At 41.6% G+C, this 22,556-nt stretch overlaps 1 protein-coding gene and 1 long non-coding RNA gene across 5 annotated transcripts in view; both read left to right on the forward strand.

Annotated features, from left to right (window-relative positions):
• The window catches only part of LOC309698327 (growth factor receptor-bound protein 10-like), a 68,250-nt gene extending 56,272 nt beyond the window's left edge, over window positions 1–11,978 (forward strand). For all 4 annotated transcript variants that reach the window (XM_082520677.1, XM_082520675.1, XM_082520674.1 and 1 more), the window contains exons 11-17: window positions 1,250–1,348; window positions 1,450–1,527; window positions 2,681–2,797; window positions 3,270–3,336; window positions 3,455–3,542; window positions 5,150–5,243; window positions 6,280–11,978. In XM_082520677.1, the coding sequence (XP_082376803.1) occupies window positions 1,250–1,348; window positions 1,450–1,527; window positions 2,681–2,797; window positions 3,270–3,336; window positions 3,455–3,542; window positions 5,150–5,243; window positions 6,280–6,426 (690 nt within the window). In that variant the 3' untranslated portion in view covers window positions 6,427–11,978. The remainder of the gene's footprint in view (window positions 1–1,249; window positions 1,349–1,449; window positions 1,528–2,680; window positions 2,798–3,269; window positions 3,337–3,454; window positions 3,543–5,149; window positions 5,244–6,279) is intronic.
• A 3,692-nt stretch (window positions 11,979–15,670) lies between these two features.
• Window positions 15,671–22,193, forward strand: LOC309698786. The gene is made up of 2 exons (XR_014274180.1): window positions 15,671–16,376; window positions 17,919–22,193. It is a non-coding gene; the product is annotated as an uncharacterized lncRNA (long non-coding RNA).
• The last annotated feature ends 363 nt before the right edge of the window (window positions 22,194–22,556 follow it).

Consider the following 22,556-nt stretch of genomic DNA (forward strand, 5'->3'; position numbering starts at 1 on the left):
CACACAAAATGCTCCAAAAGGTACCAAATGCACAAACGCAGTTAAAGTGCAGTGATTCAGATTAGCTGAAATGTAGCTCAGCGGGCAGCTAGCGGCTACAGCTGCTAATCCGCTAATACTGCATAACTTCAACTTTAATAAAGTTTCAGTGCATCAGTAACAATGACTGTATACAGTCATTGGTCAGTAACAACACATCTCACCTCTCATTCTGTGGTTATAGAGGAAAGAACTGGCTGAACAGACTGTAAACATGCTGGGAAGTTGTGCTAACATGGGAGTCTGTGGGGATTGGTTCAGTCTTAGAGTCAGCCTCTAGTGGTCATTACAGGAAGTGCAGTTTTTAACTTCAGGGCTCCCACTAGAGATGAATATTATTGTTCTTTAATAGCTAAAAAATGTCTCATTTGACAGATTTTTTCACAGTTTTGAAATCTTTATTTAAAGTCAGTACTTCTCTGCATATGTTGTATGTAGTGGGCGTGTCTGTGAGGACACATGGGTTTAAAACAGCACAGCAGGGGTTTAAACACACTCTCAGTACTGTGCCCCGCTCCGGGTGGTATCTGCGGTGGGCGTACCTGCTGATCTGGGATAAGCTCAGGGGGATAAGCAGGGATGGCACAGGGAATCTGGCCCACCTGACCTCTTCACCTCTCTTTTACACACACACAGACACACACGTGCTAGACGATTGGCGTGTCAGATGCTGTCAGCGGGGGTGACAGTGCAGGATTGGGTGAGGGATTTTTCTTGGTGGGGTGAGGGGGTGGTGGGGTTTGTTGCCATGGTGACATGAATGAATTTATCAGTATGGGGTTGTATTTAGGGAGCAGTGTGCCTCATGCCCTTATTGGTGGTGGAAGGAGGAAAGGAAAAAGGAAAAAGTCTAAGCTGTGATTTTGGACAGAGTTGCCTGGAAAGTCGCAACTCTGTCCATAAATAAATCATAAAAAAATAGATTTTCCTAACCTTACTGTATCACTTACTTTCATGTTATTTGACTGCATGCAGTGTATAAATATTTAATAAAGATTGGGTCATGTGGAAAATGCTAAATTCTTTTCAATCGACTCCTGATTGCCAGATCTTTGCTGTGATTAGGGCGCAGACCTGTGCTGCCGAGCACAACAGTGGCTGCACTGTGACTGTGTTCTGGCACGGTCACATGAAGCCTTATTACTGTTCATGTTTGCGATGTGCATCTCGTTAATCTAATTCCCCGCTGCGTCCTCTGTTTGGTCGACAGCCCAGCAAAGTGAGGAGTGACTGCAAGGAACTGAAAATGCTGTGTGCGGAGGACGAGCAGAGCAGGACTTGCTGGATGACTGCCTTCAGGCTGTTCAAAGTAAAAACCCTGCACTTTTCTTGCGTCGCAGTTAAACATTAATGAGTTAGTTGGTGCTTGGATGTTAAGCTGATGCCTTCTCCTCTCTCCTGCCCCCGTAGTACGGAATAGTGCTGTATCAGAGCTACAACGTGCCCCAGCAGAGGAAGTCTAACCTCTCGCCTTTTACTGCACCTGTGGTGAGGATCTGCTCTCTGTGACATCGCCTTACTGCAGCTCTGCTCTAACAGCAGGGACGAATCCAGATTGATGCATGAATTAGCCGATAGTAATCTTGGGACGAAGCTCAAAGCTTCTTAAGAGGAAAAAACTTGTTTTATTGAAATGCTGAAATAGATTTTTATATTCGGATGACCAGGCTACTGCTGACGTTTGCTGCTAATGTAAGCAGACAGTTTACAGCAAAATGGCATCCATTAAAAAACATCTTATCCTATTTTTTTAATAAGTGAATATTTACATACTGTTCCAACACATGCACAGTTAACAGGAGAATTGTTTTTTGCAGGTGTGATGTGTAATCCCCTCGCACCATGAGGTGTTGAAAAAGGTGTCATAAGCTGCTTTGGAAAGATTGTGAATAGAATTAGTCGCAATTCTCCACAATTGAAGTCTGTGCCCTAACCTTAAGATTAGATACTTCTACAGCGAGTTAGCCTGTGTTTAAAACTTCACACACATACTCACAAACCCCGCTATCTGAAAGTGTTAGGCGATCAGTGGCAGCTCAAACTAAAAGCAGTTCCACTCAGTTTTCCTGATGTTTCCTGAACTCAGCGTTCAGTTTAGAAGCTGAAGCTGGGTTTGCCACTGCGCTTGTTCAATAGAGTAATGGTGTATGATTATCAAAGCTTTTAGGAAACGGTTAGAAAGACCGTGAGAAAAAATTAACACAGCAGATCTTCGAGCATTATGTTTAATTAATGTAACTTCTTCTGAAAGGTGTTAGGATATAATATAACAACGACTCCTAAAAAGGGGAAAAATTAATGTTGGATTATTTTGTGAAGAGTAATATTATTATATTATATTATATTATATTATATTATATTATATTATATTACATTTATTATAAGAAAGTCTTGACTAATTTGAGTCCCACAGCCAGATAGCCAGCAGAGGCTTGTGCTTTTCCTCAAAAGGGGCATTTGTGGATTGACTAAAGTGGGTCTGTGTGCAGACAGGATTTGTCATGCTCCAGTGAGTGTGTCTGGCTTGTTTAACCCTTGACCCTTGTCTACCACCCCTCCACCCTTTTTCTTGTATGCCCCCTCCCTCTAACCCCTACCCAACCACCATCACCCTCCACCCACCCTGCCGCTCTCCAAACAGCGAAGCGTATCTGAGAATTCCCTGGTTGCCATGGACTTCTCCGGGCGGACCGGTCGCGTCATCGACAACCCCATCGAGGCCCAGAGCGCCGCCCTGGAAGAAGGGCATACCTGGAGGGTAAGCAGAGGGAGCAAGGATTCTGTTCTGCAGGGTGGGCTTAGATAGGAAATAGAGGATATCTGACTAGAAGTGCAAACGTATTCAAGCCGCAGCTGCTTTGTGTGATTACCACAGAATATGCAGGAGTTTCCCAGTATATTTAAAAATTGACTGCTTTTATGGATGGTATGCACTGAAGCCTTTCATACCCTACAAGGCTGCGTTTTCTTTGTGAATTAAAGTGTGTAGTAGTTGCACTTTACCAAAGCTGTGCATCCTTCAGTAGAGTGTTTGTTATTGGACTAAAAAGAATTGAAGAGAGTGATTCACAGTAAAACATTCCTGTGTTTGTTTTGGTCCAAAGTGATGTTTAAACATAGTTTAGTTTGCCATGAGGGTTACACACGTGATGGGCATGGCTTAGGGACTTTGACTTTGAGGGAGTTTTGTTTTACATGATGATATCTAACGATAAATGTGGTGTTTATAGAAAAGGAGTCAGCGTATGAATGTCTTGGGCAGTCCCAGTCCCCTGCATCCATCTTCTCTGAGCACAGGTACTCTCATGTGACACTGGCCTAGCAATAACACCATGAGCAGTATAAATACATTTACAAATATATATAATATGGTTGTGTCTGTCTGTGTGCGTGAAAAACTTCCCGTGTTTTTCAGTGATTCACAGGACACAGGTGTGGTTTCATGGTCGTATCATGAGAGAGGAAGCCCACAAAATGATGATACAACAAGGCCAAGTCGATGGGTGAGTTACGACATTGTCGAACGGAGAGCGCTCCTCACGTGAAGGCTCCGGGAGGAAGATAATTTTGTCAAAGTAGTCCAAGTGCTGTCAGGATGATTGTGCTTTGGTTCGTCAAAGCAACAACACACACAGAGCAAATTTTAATGCTTTCCAGAAACTGCAAAAGAACACTGCTCAAAAAATTACTGGAGCACTTTTTAATCAGAATATTGCATCAAGTCAGTTAAACTTCTGAGACCTGATGTGGTCAGGTTAGTAGCAGAGGAGGTTTTAATCAGCTTCAGCTGCTTTGGTGTTGATGAAATAAACAACAGGTGAACTAGAGGGGCAACGATGAGACAACCCCCAAACAGGTGGAGGCCACTGACATTTTTCCCTCCTCATCTTTTCTGGCTGTTTCTTTCACTAGTTTTGCACTTAGCTTGGGTCTGTGTCACTACTGGTTGCATGAGACGATACCTGGACCCTACCAAGGCTGGACAGCTTGGACAGTACAAACCAATCAAGATCAATGCGAGCCATTACTAGAAGATTTGCTGTGTCTCCCAGCACAGTCTCAAGAGCATGGAGGAGATTTCAGAAGACAGGCAGTTACTCTGGGAGAGCTGGACAGGGCTGTAGAAGGTCTTTAACCCATCAGCAGGGTCCACTGTGCAAGGAGGAACAGGGTGAGCGCTGCCAGAGATACAAAATGACCTCGAATAGGACACTGGTGCAAATGTCTCTGACCAAACAATCAGAAACTGACTTCATGATGCCTGAGGGCCCGACATCCCCTAGTGGACCCTGTGCTCACTGCCCAGGACATTGGAGCCAGATCTGCTTTTGCCATAGAATACCAGAATTGGCAGCTCTGTACTTTTCACAGATGAGTGTAGGTTCACCCTGAGGACATATTAGAGACATTAAAGGATGTGGAGAAGCCGTGGAGAACATTATGCTGCCTGTAACATAGCATGACCGATTGAGTGGTGGGTCAATGATAGTCTGGGAAACACACAGACCTCTACAGGTTAGGTGACAGCACTCTGACTCCCATTAGGTATCAGGGTGGAATCTTTGGAGCCATTCTCAGACCCTACTCTGGTGCTGGGTGGATCCTGGTTTCCTCCTGTTGAATGGGAATCTCTGATCTCATGTGGTGAGAGTATCCACTCAATTCCTGGAGGATGAAGAAATTGATACCATTGACTGGCCCTGCTGGCCTGACCTAAATGCAACAGAACACCCCACATTATGTTCTATGTTTCAGTGCATCTGAGCAACCAGGTTGCACCTCAGTCATGCCCTGGTCCAGATCTGGGAGGAGATGCCCCGGTACACCATCCATAACCTGCTGCATCATTTTAAATTTTCAGGATGTCTTTGAATTCAGCTTTCTGTAGGTTGATCATTTAGTTTTCATCAAACGATGTGGCATCTTTTCATCCTAACACATTACCCAGTGGAGTAATATCCAACGTGATTTTTCAAAGTGGTCCATTAATTTTTTTGAGCAGTATATTCAAGGTGTGTATTATCAAGCATATGGAAATTCATGGTAGATATGTCAGTCCTTTTTATAAGGTGGTTGAACTAGTTCTCATGATGTAATCTTTTTCTTTCAGGTTATTCTTGTTGCGGGACAGTCAGAGTAATCCCAAGGCATTCGTGCTCACCTTGTGCCACCACCAGAAGATCAAGCACTTCCAGATCCTACCGGTCAGTGTGATTACAAAGCAAGAAAAATCTCACCGCCTCTGTTAAGATGCACTGAAATGAGAAACGGTGTGAAAATGACACAAATTTGACTTCTTGTTATAGTCTGACTGCTAAACTGCAGTCACAGTCTCATAAACCAGCTGCTGTGGCTTGTTGGCATCACCGGCAAAGGAGTATATTTGTCCCCAGAAGCAGGTCCATCTTTAAAAATAGTCTGCGATGCAGTTTAATTCTATAGTGTAAAAAAACCCTACGGCAGACTCTGCCCAGCGAGCCTGCTACACTCATTTAGCATCACCACCAACCCGTGTCCAAAGTACGCTGTGCTTTTTTAAGATTTTAAAATGTGTTTTTTGCTTCCTCCCAGGCAGCCGTGCACTTAGATTTGTTTTGCTGCAGGACAGAAATCAGCTCGAAACAGCTCAGAGGAAACAGATCAATCAGTTATTGACAAAGATGCAGTTGCATGGAGAAAGTGTTTTAACTTTATTTGGAAAAAGGTATATATGTATTTCAGACTGATTACATTGAACTGATAATAGATGGCCATTCTCCTCCAATGGAGTTTCTGTCCGTTCAGTCAAAAGTGTAAATGTTAAAAATGCCCAGTTGATAAAACTCATTCATGTTCATCCATCCCTGATATTCTAGTGTGGATCAAAGTGACTGATAGACAAACTAATCTGTAGGAGTATAAAATTTGTTGGTTTGTAGTTTATATCGTCAAAGAAATGCAAAATGTAGCCAGTCGGATCACTCCACAGACTGTACTGAATATTAATGTCATCTCCAGGTCTGAGAAGGGATAATGTCCTAAACCTAACCCTAAACCTAACTGGCTTCATTAGTGTTTGATATTAAATCATTTGCTTATCTTATAAATGCAGTACAGTGGCCTGGCGATGTAGACCTGGATGTGATCATCTGTTTGCACTCCTGTCAGATGTTCCATGTTTTATCGTTACCTCATAAAGATCAGTCTCTGTCATGTGGTGTCTAAACTATCTCCTCTCCTCCGTCTGATTCTGCTCTGAAGTGTGAGGAGGACGGTCAGGTATTCTTCAGCCTCGACGACGGCGCCACCAAGTTCACCGATCTGATTCACCTGGTGGAGTTTTACCAGCTTAACAGAGGAGTGCTGCCCTGCAAGCTCAAACACCCATGCACCGCTGTGGCCTTGTGACACTCCTCCCCCCCAAACCTTTCTTTGCACACCTCTCTCCCTGAGATCTCCCTCCCTCCCCTTCTGTCCCCTTTACCCCTTCCCTTACCAACGCAGTGGGGGTTGAGGAGATGGAGAAAAGTTACGTCCTGTTTTGCGGATGTGAACAACTCTGCTAGGAGCCAGGACTGGAAGTCGATGTCCCCCAGTGGGTAACGGCCAAGTGTCGAAGACTGTGGACTCCTGCGGTTGTTTTGTTATTGGTGTTCAGACCCCAGAAAAAGACCAGCGTGATGTGAAACCACAAGATGGCTACAGTATGTTTCCAGTGGGTCTCTTGGATGGATCCCTTCCTTTAGAGTCCCAAACCTTTCAGCCCCACCCACCCACCTTCCCCATCCTCCAGGCCTGATAAGCTGTGGTGCCCGCCCTGTCCTCGATACCGAGGTGGGCGGGGAGCGCCACCTTCTGACTTCCTCAATGATCATCAGGGATGGACGGGAACCTCCCTGGGTCCCATCAAACTTGATCCAGGAGTTTTCTCAACCTGTGCAGTCCAGTCTGGATAAGCTGACACCCTGCCCTCCACCCCCCGGAAACACCTTAGCGGGGCATGACGTGGCATCGCTGCCGTGTCCCGACCCACAGACCCCTGATGCAACCCCAATCCCGCCTCCACACGAGCTCAGAAAAAAGTCGGGAGAGAAACGAGAAGTCGCTGAAAGGCAAGACGAGCAGAGCAGGGGCGAGGGTTTGCTGAAAGGACAGAGGAATGTTTATCAGGAAGGCTGTACAAGCCTCTCTTGTAGAGTTGATTACTTGATGTCATTTTAATGCTGTTTTATTACTGTTGATTCAATGAAGAACTTGTTTTGCACTCCCGAGCGGACAGACGACAGCTCTTTAGCTAAGAGAAGCTGCCTCCTCTTCCTCCTTCACTCCCCTTCTGAAAAGCACGCATGTGAATTTCCATCAGCTCTGGCTGGATTACGGTGGTGTGGGAGCACAGTCACATCATGCAGTGCTTTCCAGTAAGGTTTAAGAACATCTAACTAACCTCCCCAGCCGTGTGTGTCGTACCAACAAGACCACAACAATTAAAAAACATGAATGTGCTCTTGAACCAGCTGTAGGTGTCTCAAGACTTTAAGGAAGAAGAGGAAGATTTTCAAATAGACTCACTTTAAAGTGTGTCGAGCCCAAGCTTTCTACCATTTCGGTCTTTTTTTTCCAATCAAAATGGTTATTTTATCTGTTGGTGAATTTGTCTTTGAATGTTTTCCTTTTACTAAATAATTTCTGAGCTCTCTGCTTGCACATTTTTAAAAAAATCAGCCTGATTTGTTGTCGATGGGTTGGAGCTGTCGTGTTCGGATTCTGACCACTGTTCCCTCGTTGAAAGCAACAAAAGCACTCTCGAAACTTTTATTAAAAACATTTTAAATATGAAATTTGAACAAATTACTTGAAACGTGAACTCAGTTGTCTGTGTGTCAACAAGCAGTCAAATGAGCTTCACTCGCCTTAAGTGAAAATTGTGAGCCTTGTGTATAAAATTGAAGCTATGTTTTAAAAAGTAATGCACATAGAGTAACACGTTTGGGATTTTTTATTCAGGGGTGGTGGAAGAACATCATGAGTGGGGAGAAATGGTGGGAGATTTGGGAAACAGTCCTTTTTTGCTTTCTTGTCAAGAAATGTAACACACTCACAGGATCTGTACGTTAAATATGAGGCTAATGCTAGCGTGACTAGCAGTCTTGACTCTGTGCAGTTAGAAAGTCTGCCTAAAGCCACCTCTAAAGTCAGTAATCAACATGTTTTATCATCCTGGAAACAACAGTTTGTGAAAGTTATCTGATGTTTTTACTGAGCTTGGCTAGCTGGCTGTAGACTGCTAGCTAGCATCACACATAACTAGCTAGCTTCTCATCTCTGCCTTCTTTTCTAACAGGAAAGCAAAAAATATATTTTCCAAAAGGTCTAAAAGATTCCTGTAAAGTAAAAATCCATTGGAACAAAACTTTGAAAACATGTACTGGTGATGCAATCTCAGATCTGGATAAAATGTCAGTTAACTCTATATTTAGATATTTCCATTAGCTGCATGAAGTGAGCACCATTGTTAAACATCAACAGGGTCGCTAAATTACAATCAAGCAGAAATGGCTTCTTTCTTGATTTTACAATCAAGCAGAAATGGCTTCTTTCTTGATTTTACAATCAAGCAGAAATGGCTTCTTTCTTGATTTCACAACCAATCCATCAAACAACAAATCCACCGCTACAGAGACATAGGAAGCTAACATTACAGAGGGGTTTCGCTTAGTTTAGTAGTACCAGGTCATTGTTTGAGTAAATTAAGGGCCAACAAGTATTTGTTTTTGTTCTTTCATTTTGAAAAAGTAAAAGTATTCAATTATTCAAGCTTCTCAAATAACAGGTTTAGTGAACTGAACCTCCAGTTTCAGATTGTTGTACTAGCTGTCACCTTTGGTTCTTGAGATTTTTTTTTCATTCTTTATTTTTTGTAGACACATGACCCCTAACCATGTGACATTAACTTGTCGGCCATTTTGGACATGTGACAATGTAGGATAAAGTGAACAAAGCCCCAATCACACAAGCCTACAGACTGGTCTGCAACCAGCTGGAAACCACTGGTCATGATGGGGAAATAAGTATTACTTGAATGCTTGCAAGTAGTTAATGGAGGTTGATGGTTTTCACTCGAAAAATAAAGTCTCAGTCACACATGCCTTCCGGGTGGTCAGTGGCCCCTATTTTTCCCCAATGACCCACCTGTCAGTATGGAAAACATTTTGGAAACTGTAAAAAGTGCAGCAAAAAAAGGAAACAAGGAATATTTGTATTTATGTAAAAGTTGTCCTTTTTTGAAACATGCTGGTTGTAAATCTCAAGCACAGCTTTTACTTTGAAGAAGGAATCCTCTCCATCTCTGGTTTGTGTGACAATTTACTACTGCTCAGAGAGTAATTACAAATATCTTTCAGACATACATGACACACAGCGATGCAAATATGCTAGCAACCAAAAGAGTCATTGGGAGGTTTCCATTATAGCACCTACTTTGCAACTGATTTCACCCAGCGAGAGCCACCAACCTCCTGGAAGTACTACCAACCAGTCCGTAAATATGTTTCCCTGACAACTAGTGGTTGTATCGTTTCTAATATGATGCCATGTGAGAAATCTCAGTACACCAAAATTTGACCAAAATCTTCTAAATTGACTAAATTGGATATTAGTGATGGTTAGTCTGTAAGTCTAGCTGCTGTGATAGTAGATCTCATGGAAAACATTTGTCACGTGAATGTGTCCAAAATGTGTTACCATTTTACTGTTTCGGTTTCCTTGAATTTTTGGTTGAACGCTAGCTTTATACTAGAACATACCACATGTATGTTACAGAGAACGAGTTTGCTAATAGGTGGCTAAATGCTAAACACAGAACCTTAACCTTATGCCCAATCTTAGCATTCATGGTTCAAAACTCATTAAAGTGGCATCAGTTTGTGAATCAGTCGGTATCATAAGCTTTTTCCCCCCTCTACCTAGTTGGTCTACTGAAAAAAAATGAGCTGTCATCAACCAATTCATGACATGTAAGAGAAAATGCCAATTGTTGATGCTGTTGCCAGGTCTCTAAAAATGAATCTGTAATAGTCAGCATAGAGATCAGTTCCAAAGAATTAGATTCACATAGAAATTCCTCTCAAAGTAGCTTAAACAGATCACGAGTTAGTTTATTTTTGACCTTATTTATAGTAACAGGAAAAAGATGCCCAAGAAAGGAGACGAGGAATCCTTTTTGTCATTCCTACTGTCACATGACCAACTGAACCCGTGTGACATAACACCTGCTTTTGTGCAGCACCCGTCCCGCCCTCACCTGCAGTTTCCATCCATCCTACCCCAGATTCACAGGGTTAGAATGAGGTCGGCAGACTCTAAGCACCGACACTGATACACACACACAGACACACACACAATCCACTGCCGCCACCAGCCAACTAATCGCGTGACTTAAACGACTCACCAGCTCTGCACTCCACCAATCAGGCCTTTCTGGTCAGTCAGGTCAGACTCTCTCCAGGGATTGGATAATGCTTGAATCCCCCGCCCCCCTCTCCCACCTGTGTCCAGCCTGTAAGCTATATGACCCTGTGGTAAATGTGTGTGTTGGTGTGCGGATGACCAGACTGTTATATTCACTCTTCAGGAAGTCTGCTGGCTAACGCGCTTGCCCTTTTAGAGGCGGTAAGAAGACAGTCTGGTAAAGTCGGGGGGGTAAGCTGCAGATTTAGAGGAGACGGGAGTTTGACTGGAAGTTTCCCAGCATTCCCAGTCATCAGTTTAGGTTCTTCCCTGTCTGACAGAGGATGAAAGCCACGTCACTATGGGTCAGCGGGGACAAAATCACCGTCCTCCCTCCATTTTTTTTTTTAAGTCACTGTGCTACAATGCAATCGTTCACAGAAGTCCAATCATATGAATATATACCAGTATAAAGTCTTGTTTTCAAAGTATGTGAAGCTATGGAGAAGATGTAGATCTAACACTGTACCTAGGTCACAGATCACTATGTATGGGCTGTTATGCTTTTGCTCATAACTCCATGTAAAATGAAGAATGATTTGTTTTTTCCTTTTTTTTATTTTATGATTGTGTGTATGACTTTATTGTGTATTGTCTTTGGTTTGCCACAAAATGACGTATACCACAGCATATACAGTATTAATTAAATTAAACTTCTTTTTTTATTTTATTTTAAGAAATCAAACTGGATTTTTGGCATGTGTCAAATTTCTGAACATCAGTTGTGTTTATAAGCTGACAGGCTGTCGGAGTCTTCATCTCTGCCAGGTTTCAACTCTTTCAGTATTCCCTCTCTGTCATTTATACTCCATGTTTGGATATTAAGCCCACACACACACACACAGCATTGTTTTTTGATGGAGAGCGCACACGCTAATTCTTAAGCTTTTCATCACAAGTAGTGCAATTATAAGCTGTAGCTCCAGAGGATTGTGCATCTCATTATAATGTCTATGTTGTCTGATTATTTTTCTTAAAGGTGCGTAACATTTTTTTGTATTCTCTCGCAGCACGTGCCTCTTTCTGAAACGGTCACAGCTCCCTAGTTGCCGTCCGTCCACTCTCACACTGCGTTTCAAATTAGCTGTGACTGTGAAATGCAGCCTTACCGGAACTAAATGCTAATGTGGACGTCACACGTCAGTCCCACTGAACTTCGGTGACTTACACTATAGGTGCAAGTGAAGCTAACTCATTGTTTTTATTGCTGGGTCAAAGTCATCATAAGTTGAAGTCAAATATAAAATTCCAGGGAGGAAAAAAACAAAGGATCAAATGAACTGTAATCATTTTTTTCTGATGTACACTCCTCCACTGTGCTTTGCTTCATTCTGTCTGTGCGGCTCCTGGATCTACATTGTATCCTTTTCAGGTATTTTTTGTACAAATAAGGGACTGATATATTCTCTGTTTATTGGAAATTAGAATAAAAGACAACATTGCTATAAACCAAACATGCCTGACTCCTGCTCTGTTGTTCTCTGCTGTTTGAAGTTTGGATTAGATACGCTATGTACTCTCACTCGCTTTTATTCTTGCAACCAGATTCCAATTTTGGACATTTTCATTCTTCATGGAAGATTTTCAGGATTAGTAAATCAGATACTCCTTAGAGTATTCCAGTCTAATAAGGTACAGGAAGCTGTCTTTCTCATTTTGCCTTTTTATCATCAATTAATCTTTCATTTGAAATGTGAAGCAAATATATTTAACTGTAATAAATAATGTAATTTAAAGGCTACAGAGATAGCTAGTTAGCTTCTAGGATTGTCCATTGTATCCAAAAAACAGTTACTTTTGAGTATTGTGCCACCCCTTATTTCTTTATATTTTTCCAGGAAATGGGAAACAGCTGCAGAGATTTCTGGGGGGAAAAAACACCTGACACCTTTTGCCGGTTTCTAGCACAAACTGTGATGGAGCCTCCACCGTGTTTTACAGGTGACTGTAGATCCTGCAAGTCACTGTAGAGTTTCTGCAAGTTTTTGTTGCACCAGAACTTTCAAATTTGGATTCATCAAACCTGTTCCTGGTTTTCAATCCAGGTCTCGCATACTTTGCATATCTCTACATTTCCCTTCTCGTGCAGAAGATAAAGTAACATTAAAAGGAAATTGCTTTTGTTTATTTATTTTATTCTTTTATTTACTTCTTTTGATAAAACCCACTAGCCATTTGAGTAAAAATAGATGAGCCTTAGACCCCAACCAGTCACGGCAGATGGCTTCCCCTACCTGAGCCTGGTTCTACTGGAGATTTCTTCCTGTTAAAAGGGAGTTTTTCCTTCCCACTCACTCATACAGAGTTATCTGATTGTTGGATTGTTTTCTGTGTTGCTGTATGGTCTTCATCTCACAATATGAAGATCCTTGAGGTGACTGTTGTTGTTAGTTAGCGCTATATAATTACAACTGATTTCAATTGAACTAATAATTTGTGCGCAGTGTAGTACAAATGATACTTTTTGTTTTTAGTCACATCTCCCGGATGGACCACTTCACTGGTTACCTGGCTCTCCACTAAGGTCCCCAAATATTCCGTTTTTTACGGTGGCTCGAGATTTAGAGCACATTGTCCAACACTCATAAGGTCTTCAGGTAAGACAGTGAACCCTCACTACCCCCCGATCTGTCCATCTAGGTGTGTGGATGCAGCTTGCAGTGCAAAAAGCCAGTCCAGTGCTTTTTTTTTTGAGACCAATTACCACTAAACTAGGACAGGGTAGAACACTAACTAACCTCACATGTAGTTAGGCTAATAAATGTGTAAGTATACAAATAGCTGGGCAACACAGTGGTGCATCTATCACCTCACAAGTTGCTATTATCAGTGTTATCAAATGTTACTGAAGCAGAAAAGGATAACACCTCAACCTGCACCACTGCATCATTGGAGCAACATGTTGAATGTCACTGGAATTACTTTTGTTTACCTGAATCAAATAATTTATTTTATTAGTTTGACTTACCTACAGACAAAAGCACGAGTAAAGTAAATCGATGCAATTTGATCTTGCTTGTGTAACATGTTATATTCCTGTTTGCACACTTTAATCTTTAATCTTGCCCGTCCTGTGCAAAAGCTGTCAAAGCCAGTTCAAGGTGTGCCCATGCTGAGGTCAGTTTTATTTCAGTTAAAAAGTACTGGAACATCCCACTGCACGTGAACGCCCCCAGTGTCAGAAACCTGCTGACTTTGAGTCATACAAGTTCAAATAAGGCACCAGATGGTGCAAAGATCTGTTCACACATAAGTGTTTCTAACTGGTCTTTAATGTCTTATAAAGAGTGGAAACTGTGAGCACGAAACGGAAACACCGTATCGGGTTTTTAAACCCACATTTGTGCACATCTGGAGAAGAAATAATAATTTCACGGTATTACAGCAGCAAAAAATATTCACTAACCCAGGATTAGAAAATTATAAATGCTGCTTGCTTCAACCCTGCAGTAACAGGTTTTATTATATACTAATTAACCAGAGCTACATTCAGCTGCTCCCTTATTTCCCAAGAGGTCACCACAGCAAAATGATCCAAATGTCTGATTTGGCACAGATTTTACACCGGATGCTCTTCATGAGACAGACTTCCCAACAATCAGGGCTTGTGAACTAGCTAATGACCCTCTGAGGGTGGGTTTTGTGTATCCTCACAGTACCAAACCAGGAAACTTTCACGTATAATGCAGATGTTTTAACCACAATACCAGAAAGCCACATTTGACAAAAATTTTAAATAAATACAATAAAATATTTTAAAAAAAAGATTAATAACGGCTCTGCTATACCTAAAAAATTGTCTTTAGAAGGCATTTTCTACAGAAGCTTTTTGGACATTCTGGATGGTTTAAATGAATGAATTTGGGCAAATGTTATAGGATATTTGACCTATCGCTCTGTTCATAAGGTGAAATGTAGATATGTGTACACAGAATATCTGTTTCCCACCCAAAACAACTTTTAAGTCGTCAATATCTGTGAGGTTTGTAAAGCAGCCGCTCGTCAATATAAGAGAAGAGCCACTTGGGGGCGGTACAGACCAGGTATTTGACTAGAACCCTGCAAAGGCCGCTTCCATAGCTGTTAAAGGGTAACATTTTTCAGTTGTTCTTTAAAGAAACTTCACTACTTTGTAGCGGATAGTCAAACAAGCTTAGCTTGCTTTACTACCTGTGGCAGAGATCACAGCCAGGCCGACAGGGGAGACCGGGGATAGTTGTGACATTTTTGACATTTCTGTAAATTAGAGCTCTTTTAAGGTAGTGGATTCAAAATGTAATGCAAAGTATTTACATGTCTCGGCTATTACATAGTGCAGCTATTTTCTCTGCAGCACAATTACCCATTGCATGGTATGGTCTCAAACACAAAGAGTGAAATGTTACAATTAACCCCATAGTCTGGGTTAGCTGACAGTACTGACAAAACATTAACATGTAATCTTTTTTATTCAACACATGAATGCACTTACATCCATTTATGTAGCTGTGTGTGTGACAGAATGCAGAAATCTAGCTTTTGAACATATTCCAACCCCCCAAAAAAGACAAGTTATGGAATTTTCTGCAACTGAATATTTCATTAATTTTGGTTGGTCTTCCTTGAGTTTGGCCTCATTGGCTCAGTGGGCATTATAACCTACAACTCTTGCACCAACTTTTGAACATAACAATGAAGCTGAAAAAATGTAGTTGTTCACCAGCATCGCAATTCCATTACTTTTTATCCTGGCTTACCTTGGTGTGGTTTGCAAAGTGCTTCAGAAAGATGAGGAAATCTGTTTCTTGCACCCATCCTGATTTATTTCCACTACCAGTACTTCCTGCTGGTCCATCTCTGACACAGTGGTCTGCATAATGTATGTGTGGGAACACAAACAGTGGAGGAATTGTGTTGCCAATGGCATTAACCGCATATACAAAAGCGACCAGTGAACCTCTCTCTGCTGATGTCGTTGCCCCAACTTGTTTAATATAAGTTAAAGTAATAGTGTGGTAAGTTGTAACATCTGCATCATTGTTACAACTAACCCAGACTGTAGCTGTTACAACTGACCCAGACTCCTATAGCCATGAACTAGCTAACATTACAGCCAACGGCTAAAACATTAGCACTAAAGACCTACACAGAATATATCCCCATAGACATACAAATTGTTAGGTATTTTGATACCATAGTAGCATTTACAGGATATTGTTTTATACAGGAAAACTGTTACTCAATAAGGCCCAACTACTAGTTGTTTTTCTCTTTCTCTGTGACCCAAGAATTAATGTGTAGGACTCACAAGCTGGTACCCCAAGGTCGAAAACACCACAGAGATGAGACCACTTCCTTACTCCCATCCTCCCTTTTTCTTTATCTCCTGGAAAAGGCTCGTTAAAGGCTAGGTGGTTTGTTTCAGAATTCACTGATGAAAGAACTCTGTATTCTATGTCTAGGAGTGTATTTTGCTGGGATGATCATAAATTATAGCTGAACTGATAAACTACACACAGGATACTTCTTGGCTCACAAGGCAGGAAGACGTTTCCTTATTTGGTCTGTACCGGTTTGAACTGGGAAAGCTGACACACGAACCTTTTTTTTCATCTATATAAACTGCTGTGTATCAAATAAACCTTTGAGTCGATTTGGGAAGACAACCTGAAGCAGTCTGTGTTTCCTTGTTCTCCCAAGCTGCTCCCGACGTCGTAACTAACCCAGCTGAATGGCATACCTGAGTGTTACTTTAAATAATTAGGAATCTTAGAAGGAAAGGACAGAACTCTGCTTATCGCTCACGCCACGGAGGAAACCCGGGAAGGCAATTTCCTTCAATTTTGGTGTCAGAAGTGGGATCCTGACAGAAGGTAAATATGTGTCTTTCATATTTATATAGAGACCATATTATACCTCTCTCAGTGATCGATCCATAAAAAAAAACGGGATATGCTGACGAAGTTTCACTTAGTGATCCAGAGAGATACACTGACTGACTTCCTCAGTCCCCGAATAAAGAAACGGGATATGCTGACGAAGTTTCACTTAGTGATCCAGAGAGATACACTGACTGACTTCCTCAGTCCCCGAATAAAGTAAATTAACCCTTGTGTGGTGTTGGTGGACACAGGAAGTTGCCTGTTGTCTTGAATATTTTAATTTTGTTTAAAAAATAATAATAATAATTAATTGTTTAATTAAACGTACGTTAAAAAGTGAGAAGTTGCTCACTCAGAAAAAGTGACACAGAAAGTTGCCTGTTGTCTTAAATACTTCTCGTTAAGTGAGAAGTTGCTCATCAAAGAGTGACACAGGGAGTTGCCTGTTATCTTGAAACGTACGTTAAAAAGTGAGAAGTTGCTCACTCACAGAAAGCTAGTAAATAATTAAATTTAATTTTGTTAAAAAAAAAAAAAACGAAAGAAAACTGAAAACGGGTCTCACAGACCCGATTACCATACAAGGGTTAAAAGCAGTAAATTAAAAGCAGAAAGACACAGGAAGTTGCCTGTTGTTTTACGAGAAGTTGCTCGTTAAGCGAGAAGTTGCTCGCTAAGTGAGAGTTGCTCACACAAACAAAAAATTGCTAGCAATAAATTTAAAGTGACCTCAGCTGTGCCGCAGCGAAAATACTAACCTAAATCCTCCTAGCGTGTAAACCCCTCTGGAAATCACTGAACATGGGTCAGAATTATTCAAAGACCACAGACAGGTCCGATAAAAAATCTAAAGTACCTGTAAAACCAAAAATTAATAAAATACAAAATAAAGTCTCAAATAACGGCTCAGTATAACTCCCATTTCCGGTTACGTGTAACCTACGTCCGCGAATCGGTGAAGACGTCCATGATCACGTATCCAGAACATGCGGGAGTGCTTATGTGACTGACTTTGTTTACAACTTAAGAAGTTCAATGCATTCTAATTTATTTCCGGAGCCTTATCCCGAACGATTATCGCCAGAAAACAGGTCAGTAGAAATGTTGAATATCATTTGTGATAAGAAAAGTAGTCTGCTTAAAAAGTCCTGTAGAAAATATATGATAGAATGCCGCGACGTGATGCATCAAATGTTACCGCTATGGACAAAAGGAGGGTAAATAATGACAAAGTCGCCGATTTCTTTAAGAATCTAAAGAAATTCCTGCTAACAATGTCCAGAGACAAAATTGACTTAAATGCAGTAACTATGTGTAAACAGAAGCCTGATGAATCCATCCTAGTATTCATAAAACGCTTTATGCACTGTTGGACAAGCTAGAGGTGCAAATTTAGCTCAGTTTTCCAGCAGCCGCAGACACCCAGAGCAAAAATGAATTTGTGTATTTCATTTAACATAAAGGGTGAAATGTTTGCTGACACTGATAACAGCTTATGTTTTCTCTGCCCTATGTACCGACATGATGGAGAAGGAACATCCTCTGTGTCAGCTGGACCCTCAGCAGAGAATGAACTCAACATCCTTTTTGTCCGGTACTCTATGTCACACACTGTGCCAAAAAAACGTGTACAGACGCCACTACCAGGTAATCCCATATCTGGGAGCCACACTTTTGTTTCTCTCACACTGTTCAACAACATGATAACTGCTCACACAAGTGAAGGTCAAACAGTGATTTTGTTACATAACTCAGACATAGGTTACGAAACATGTCGTCACATAGATCTAACCTACCCTATCCACTGTACTATTTCTGCAGTTACATTGCCAGCTGAATACCAGAATATGACATTGTGGTCTAAAAGTGAGAATGATATAGGATTTATTGACTGTACACTTTATCACGTACACTTATTAAAAAACAAGCAGTATATGTCAAGCAGCATCCCATTTCCACGGAAAAAGCCGCAGTCCTAGATGTCATGATAGGAGATTTATTGACTACAGGAGTAATAAAGCCCACACTCCTGTCAATCCTGTGCCAAAGCCTAACAAACCTGGCGTATGGCGTTTCATACAAGACTTAAGGCAAATTAATGCAGTCAACATTCCTCTGCCACCTCTCGTTTCAGATGTTCACAGCATATTGACATGCATTGCATACACATTTTACCGTGGTGGATTTATGCTCCGCTCCTTTTTCTCAGTACCTGTGACACACAGCCGTTATTTGCATTCACACATAGAAATAAGCAGTACACTTGGACTCGTTTGCCCCAAGGCATGATAGACAGCTCTGCTGCTTTCTCAATGGTGCTTCACTCCTCCAGGGCCGCACCCTGATCCACATGTGGATGACCTCCTCCTCTGTGCTGAAAGTGAAAAAACTGTGTCAAACTGCTACACACATGCTTCTCCAGCACCTCCAAAAGACTGGCCACAAAGCATCTGCAAAGAAAATGCAGTACTGTCAGACTTCTGTTCAATATTTGGGATTCACACTGTCTCACGGAAAACGTTCCATGACTGCAGACAGGGTCAAAGCTGTGACCTCCGTCCCTCGTCCCACTACACAGAAGGAAATGTCGTCCTTCTTAGGCATGGTGAACTATTGCAGACAGTGGATACCAGACTGTTCTTTTCATGACCACATTCTGCGTGACTGCTGCAAAAAAGACAAGCCTCCTCGAATACTGTGATCCACAGAAATGACTGTCTCTTTCAATGCATTAAAGGGAGTGCTGACCTCCGCCACTCAAAGGTGCTGCCTGAATTGTTCAGGAATGCCGGCCTGCCTGAGGGCAGTAGCAGCTTGCTCTATCATGATAAGGGACTGCGGGAAGCTCACACTCTCACATGACACTATTCTATACACCAATCACCAGGTCACGACCATTATAGCAAACATAACTACACAACATATGCAAATCTCACTATAAAAGCGAGCAGCACACCTGATTCGCCAGCACATTTATTGATCCTATGCTGTGTTCTTCTGACCGACAGGATGGCTCAGACAGGCTTGACGTTCATGACTGCATGACACGTATACAGGAATCCACAGCACCACGTCCAGATTTAGAGCAAACACCTATCTCAGACTCAGCCACGGTTTATGTGGACGGGTCCTGTTCAAGGCCGAGTGACAACTCATTTCTTTGTGGCTATTCAGTGGTAACAGTGCCTGACATCATACTAGAGGCTCACTCATTACCATTTCACTCAGCACAAAAAGCAGAGCTCATGGCTTTAATACGCGCCTGTGAGCTACATTTGGATAAGCATGTGACAATTTACGCACACAGCCGCTATGCATTTGGCGTTGTGCATGACTTTGGCACATTGTGGAGACAGAGAGGATTTAGATCTGCTGATGGAAAATAAATTGCTGAATTCTGATTTTGTTCAAAGACTTTTTCAGGCTATACAGCTGCCATCGGCCGTTGCAGTTGTAAAAACGAAAGGACACAGTACAGCTGACACAGACGAAGCAACAGGTAATGCCTTAGCAGACGTGACAGCCAAGGCTGCAGCTGCATCACAGCTCCCACCTCCGCAGGAAGTATTATCTGTGCCCCTACAGCTGCCACTTAAACTCCCAGACTATTTAGGAACAAATGTTGATTTAAAATTGATACAAGAGCAAGCCTCTGCATGTGATTACACCTATTGGGAGAATAATGACTGTACCTTAGATGACAGAGATGGCTTATACAAAATCTTAAGGGTTTGATTGCCCTCCCATATTCCCTGATGCCAGTCCTTGCCCGACATTTTCACTGTGTGAGTCATGTCGGACAAAGAGGGGTAATAGGGGCAATAAAATCAAGATTTGTAATTGAGAAAACATCACACGCAGTAAAACGCATATTAGCAACCTGTCTAACATGTGCACGAACTAATGTAGGTAGCTCAAAAGCGAAACATCAGCATTTACCACAACCAGATTTTCCATTTCATACATTACAAATTGATTTCACACATATGCCAGCACAAGGAAGCATCAAGTACTTACTGGTAATAGTGGATCAATTTAGTAAATGAGTAGAAGCTTATCCAACCTCAAAAGAAACTGCAGAAGTAGTCTGTCAAAAGTTGAGCAATGAAATAATACCCAGATTCGGAATACCTCACCAGATTAACAGTGATAGAGGATCTTCATTCACATTAGAAGTAATTCAAAAGTGTGCTAAAACTTTAATGACCTGGGTCAAATTACTTCCTCAAGTCCTCTGTGAGATTGGAATGACTCAATCTGCAGTAACCAAATTATCTCCATTTGAAATAAGATTATTTCCAACACCATGGTCAGCTTCCAGAGGGGCACCGCTAGTAGAAGGTGATGTATATTGCATTGTCCACTGATGTTCACAACCTGGTAGAAAAACTGAATAATAACTATCAGAAAGTTTGTCTCTCTCAGCCTTTCCCCTCCACAGTTCCACCAGTGGAGACAAGGAGACGCATGTTGGAGAAGCCACTAAAACCAAGGACACTCTGGGAGGCCGCGTTTTCCAGCCCCCAGGCTTTACTGGCAGTGACGAAGAACCAGCATCCTCACAGACGGACAACCTCAGTGGATTCATGCCAGCAGGGTTAAGACCAGCCCAATCGGACCATCTCAGGCGTCGGATCAAGCAGACGACATCTCCGGCGAGCCAGCGCCCGGAACTAGAGCAAATAAACACACACGGGTAGATGACATCTCAGGCGAGCCAGCGCCCGGATCCAAAAGTTACATACACACACGCAATCACTGATTAACACACAACGTCGGAAAGAACAACGACAAGGTACTCAAACATCCAGCAGGAACAGAAAGCCAAAAGTACCACATGATGTCTAACCTGATAAAGCTAGACTCACTCCATCCTGATAATGGAAAAAATGAAATGCCCATTGTCATCATACGACGCTTATTCTGTGTCTCTCGAACCTGGGACCAGGCCAGAAGACGACTGAAGAACTGTCTTTTTTATATATTTAGGTTATTGATCATATCTACTGCATTAACCTTAGGATTTTTATTTACTATTTCATATTGTAAAGTGCAACCCTGTTCACATTTCTGCAAGCCACATTTTCAATGATAACCCGTATAGCTACTAGTACAGCTACTTCAATGTATTTGCAATTGGCACAAATTGACCCAGATTATGTGTCAGATGTTACCAATGATGTTCCTGATGTGTATATTGAACATTAGGTTGTGAACTATTACATTTTATGATTTGCTTTTTATATTATGTTATTACATTTGTGATTTTTCCTTTCTATTTGAGTTATTATTTTTAAAAATAATAAAAGAGGGGAACTGTTAGGTATTTTGATACCATAGTAGCATTTACAGGATATTGTTTTATACAGGAAAACTGTTACTCAATAAGGCCCAACTACTAGTTGTTTTTCTCTTTCTCTGTGACCCAAGAATTAATGTGTAGGACTCACAAGCTGGTACCCCAAGGTCGAAAACACCACAGAGATGAGACCACTTCCTTACTCCCATCCTCCCTTTTTCTTTATCTCCTGGAAAAGGCTCGTTAAAGGCTAGGTGGTTTGTTTCAGAATTCACTGATGAAAGAACTCTGTATTCTATGTCTAGGAGTGTATTTTGCTGGGATGATCATAAATTATAGCTGAACTGATAAACTACACACAGGATACTTCTTGGCTCACAAGGCAGGAAGACGTTTCCTTATTTGGTCTGTACCGGTTTGAACTGGGAAAGCTGACACACGAACCTTTTTTTTCATCTATATAAACTGCTGTGTATCAAATAAACCTTTGAGTCGATTTGGGAAGACAACCTGAAGCAGTCTGTGTTTCCTTGTTCTCCCAAGCTGCTCCCGACGTCGTAACTAACCCAGCTGAATGGCATACCTGAGTGTTACTTTAAATAATTAGGAATCTTAGAAGGAAAGGACAGAACTCTGCTTATCGCTCACGCCACGGAGGAAACCTGGGAAGGCAATTTCCTTCACAAATAACATAATTCAAGTTTGATGAGTTTAACTGCAAAGCAGATAATGCTATTAAACATTGAAATAAAGTAGAAAAACTTACTTTTTGGCATACAAATTACTTTTTTTCGTGTTAAATTGTCTGTGTTTGACAAAATGTGCTGATTTTTCACATGTGATAGCAGAACTGAATTGGGCATGCACAGGAT

Source organism: Aulonocara stuartgranti (assembly GCF_965226115.1).
Source record: "Aulonocara stuartgranti genome assembly, chromosome: 22".
NCBI lineage: Eukaryota > Metazoa > Chordata > Actinopteri > Cichliformes > Cichlidae > Aulonocara > Aulonocara stuartgranti.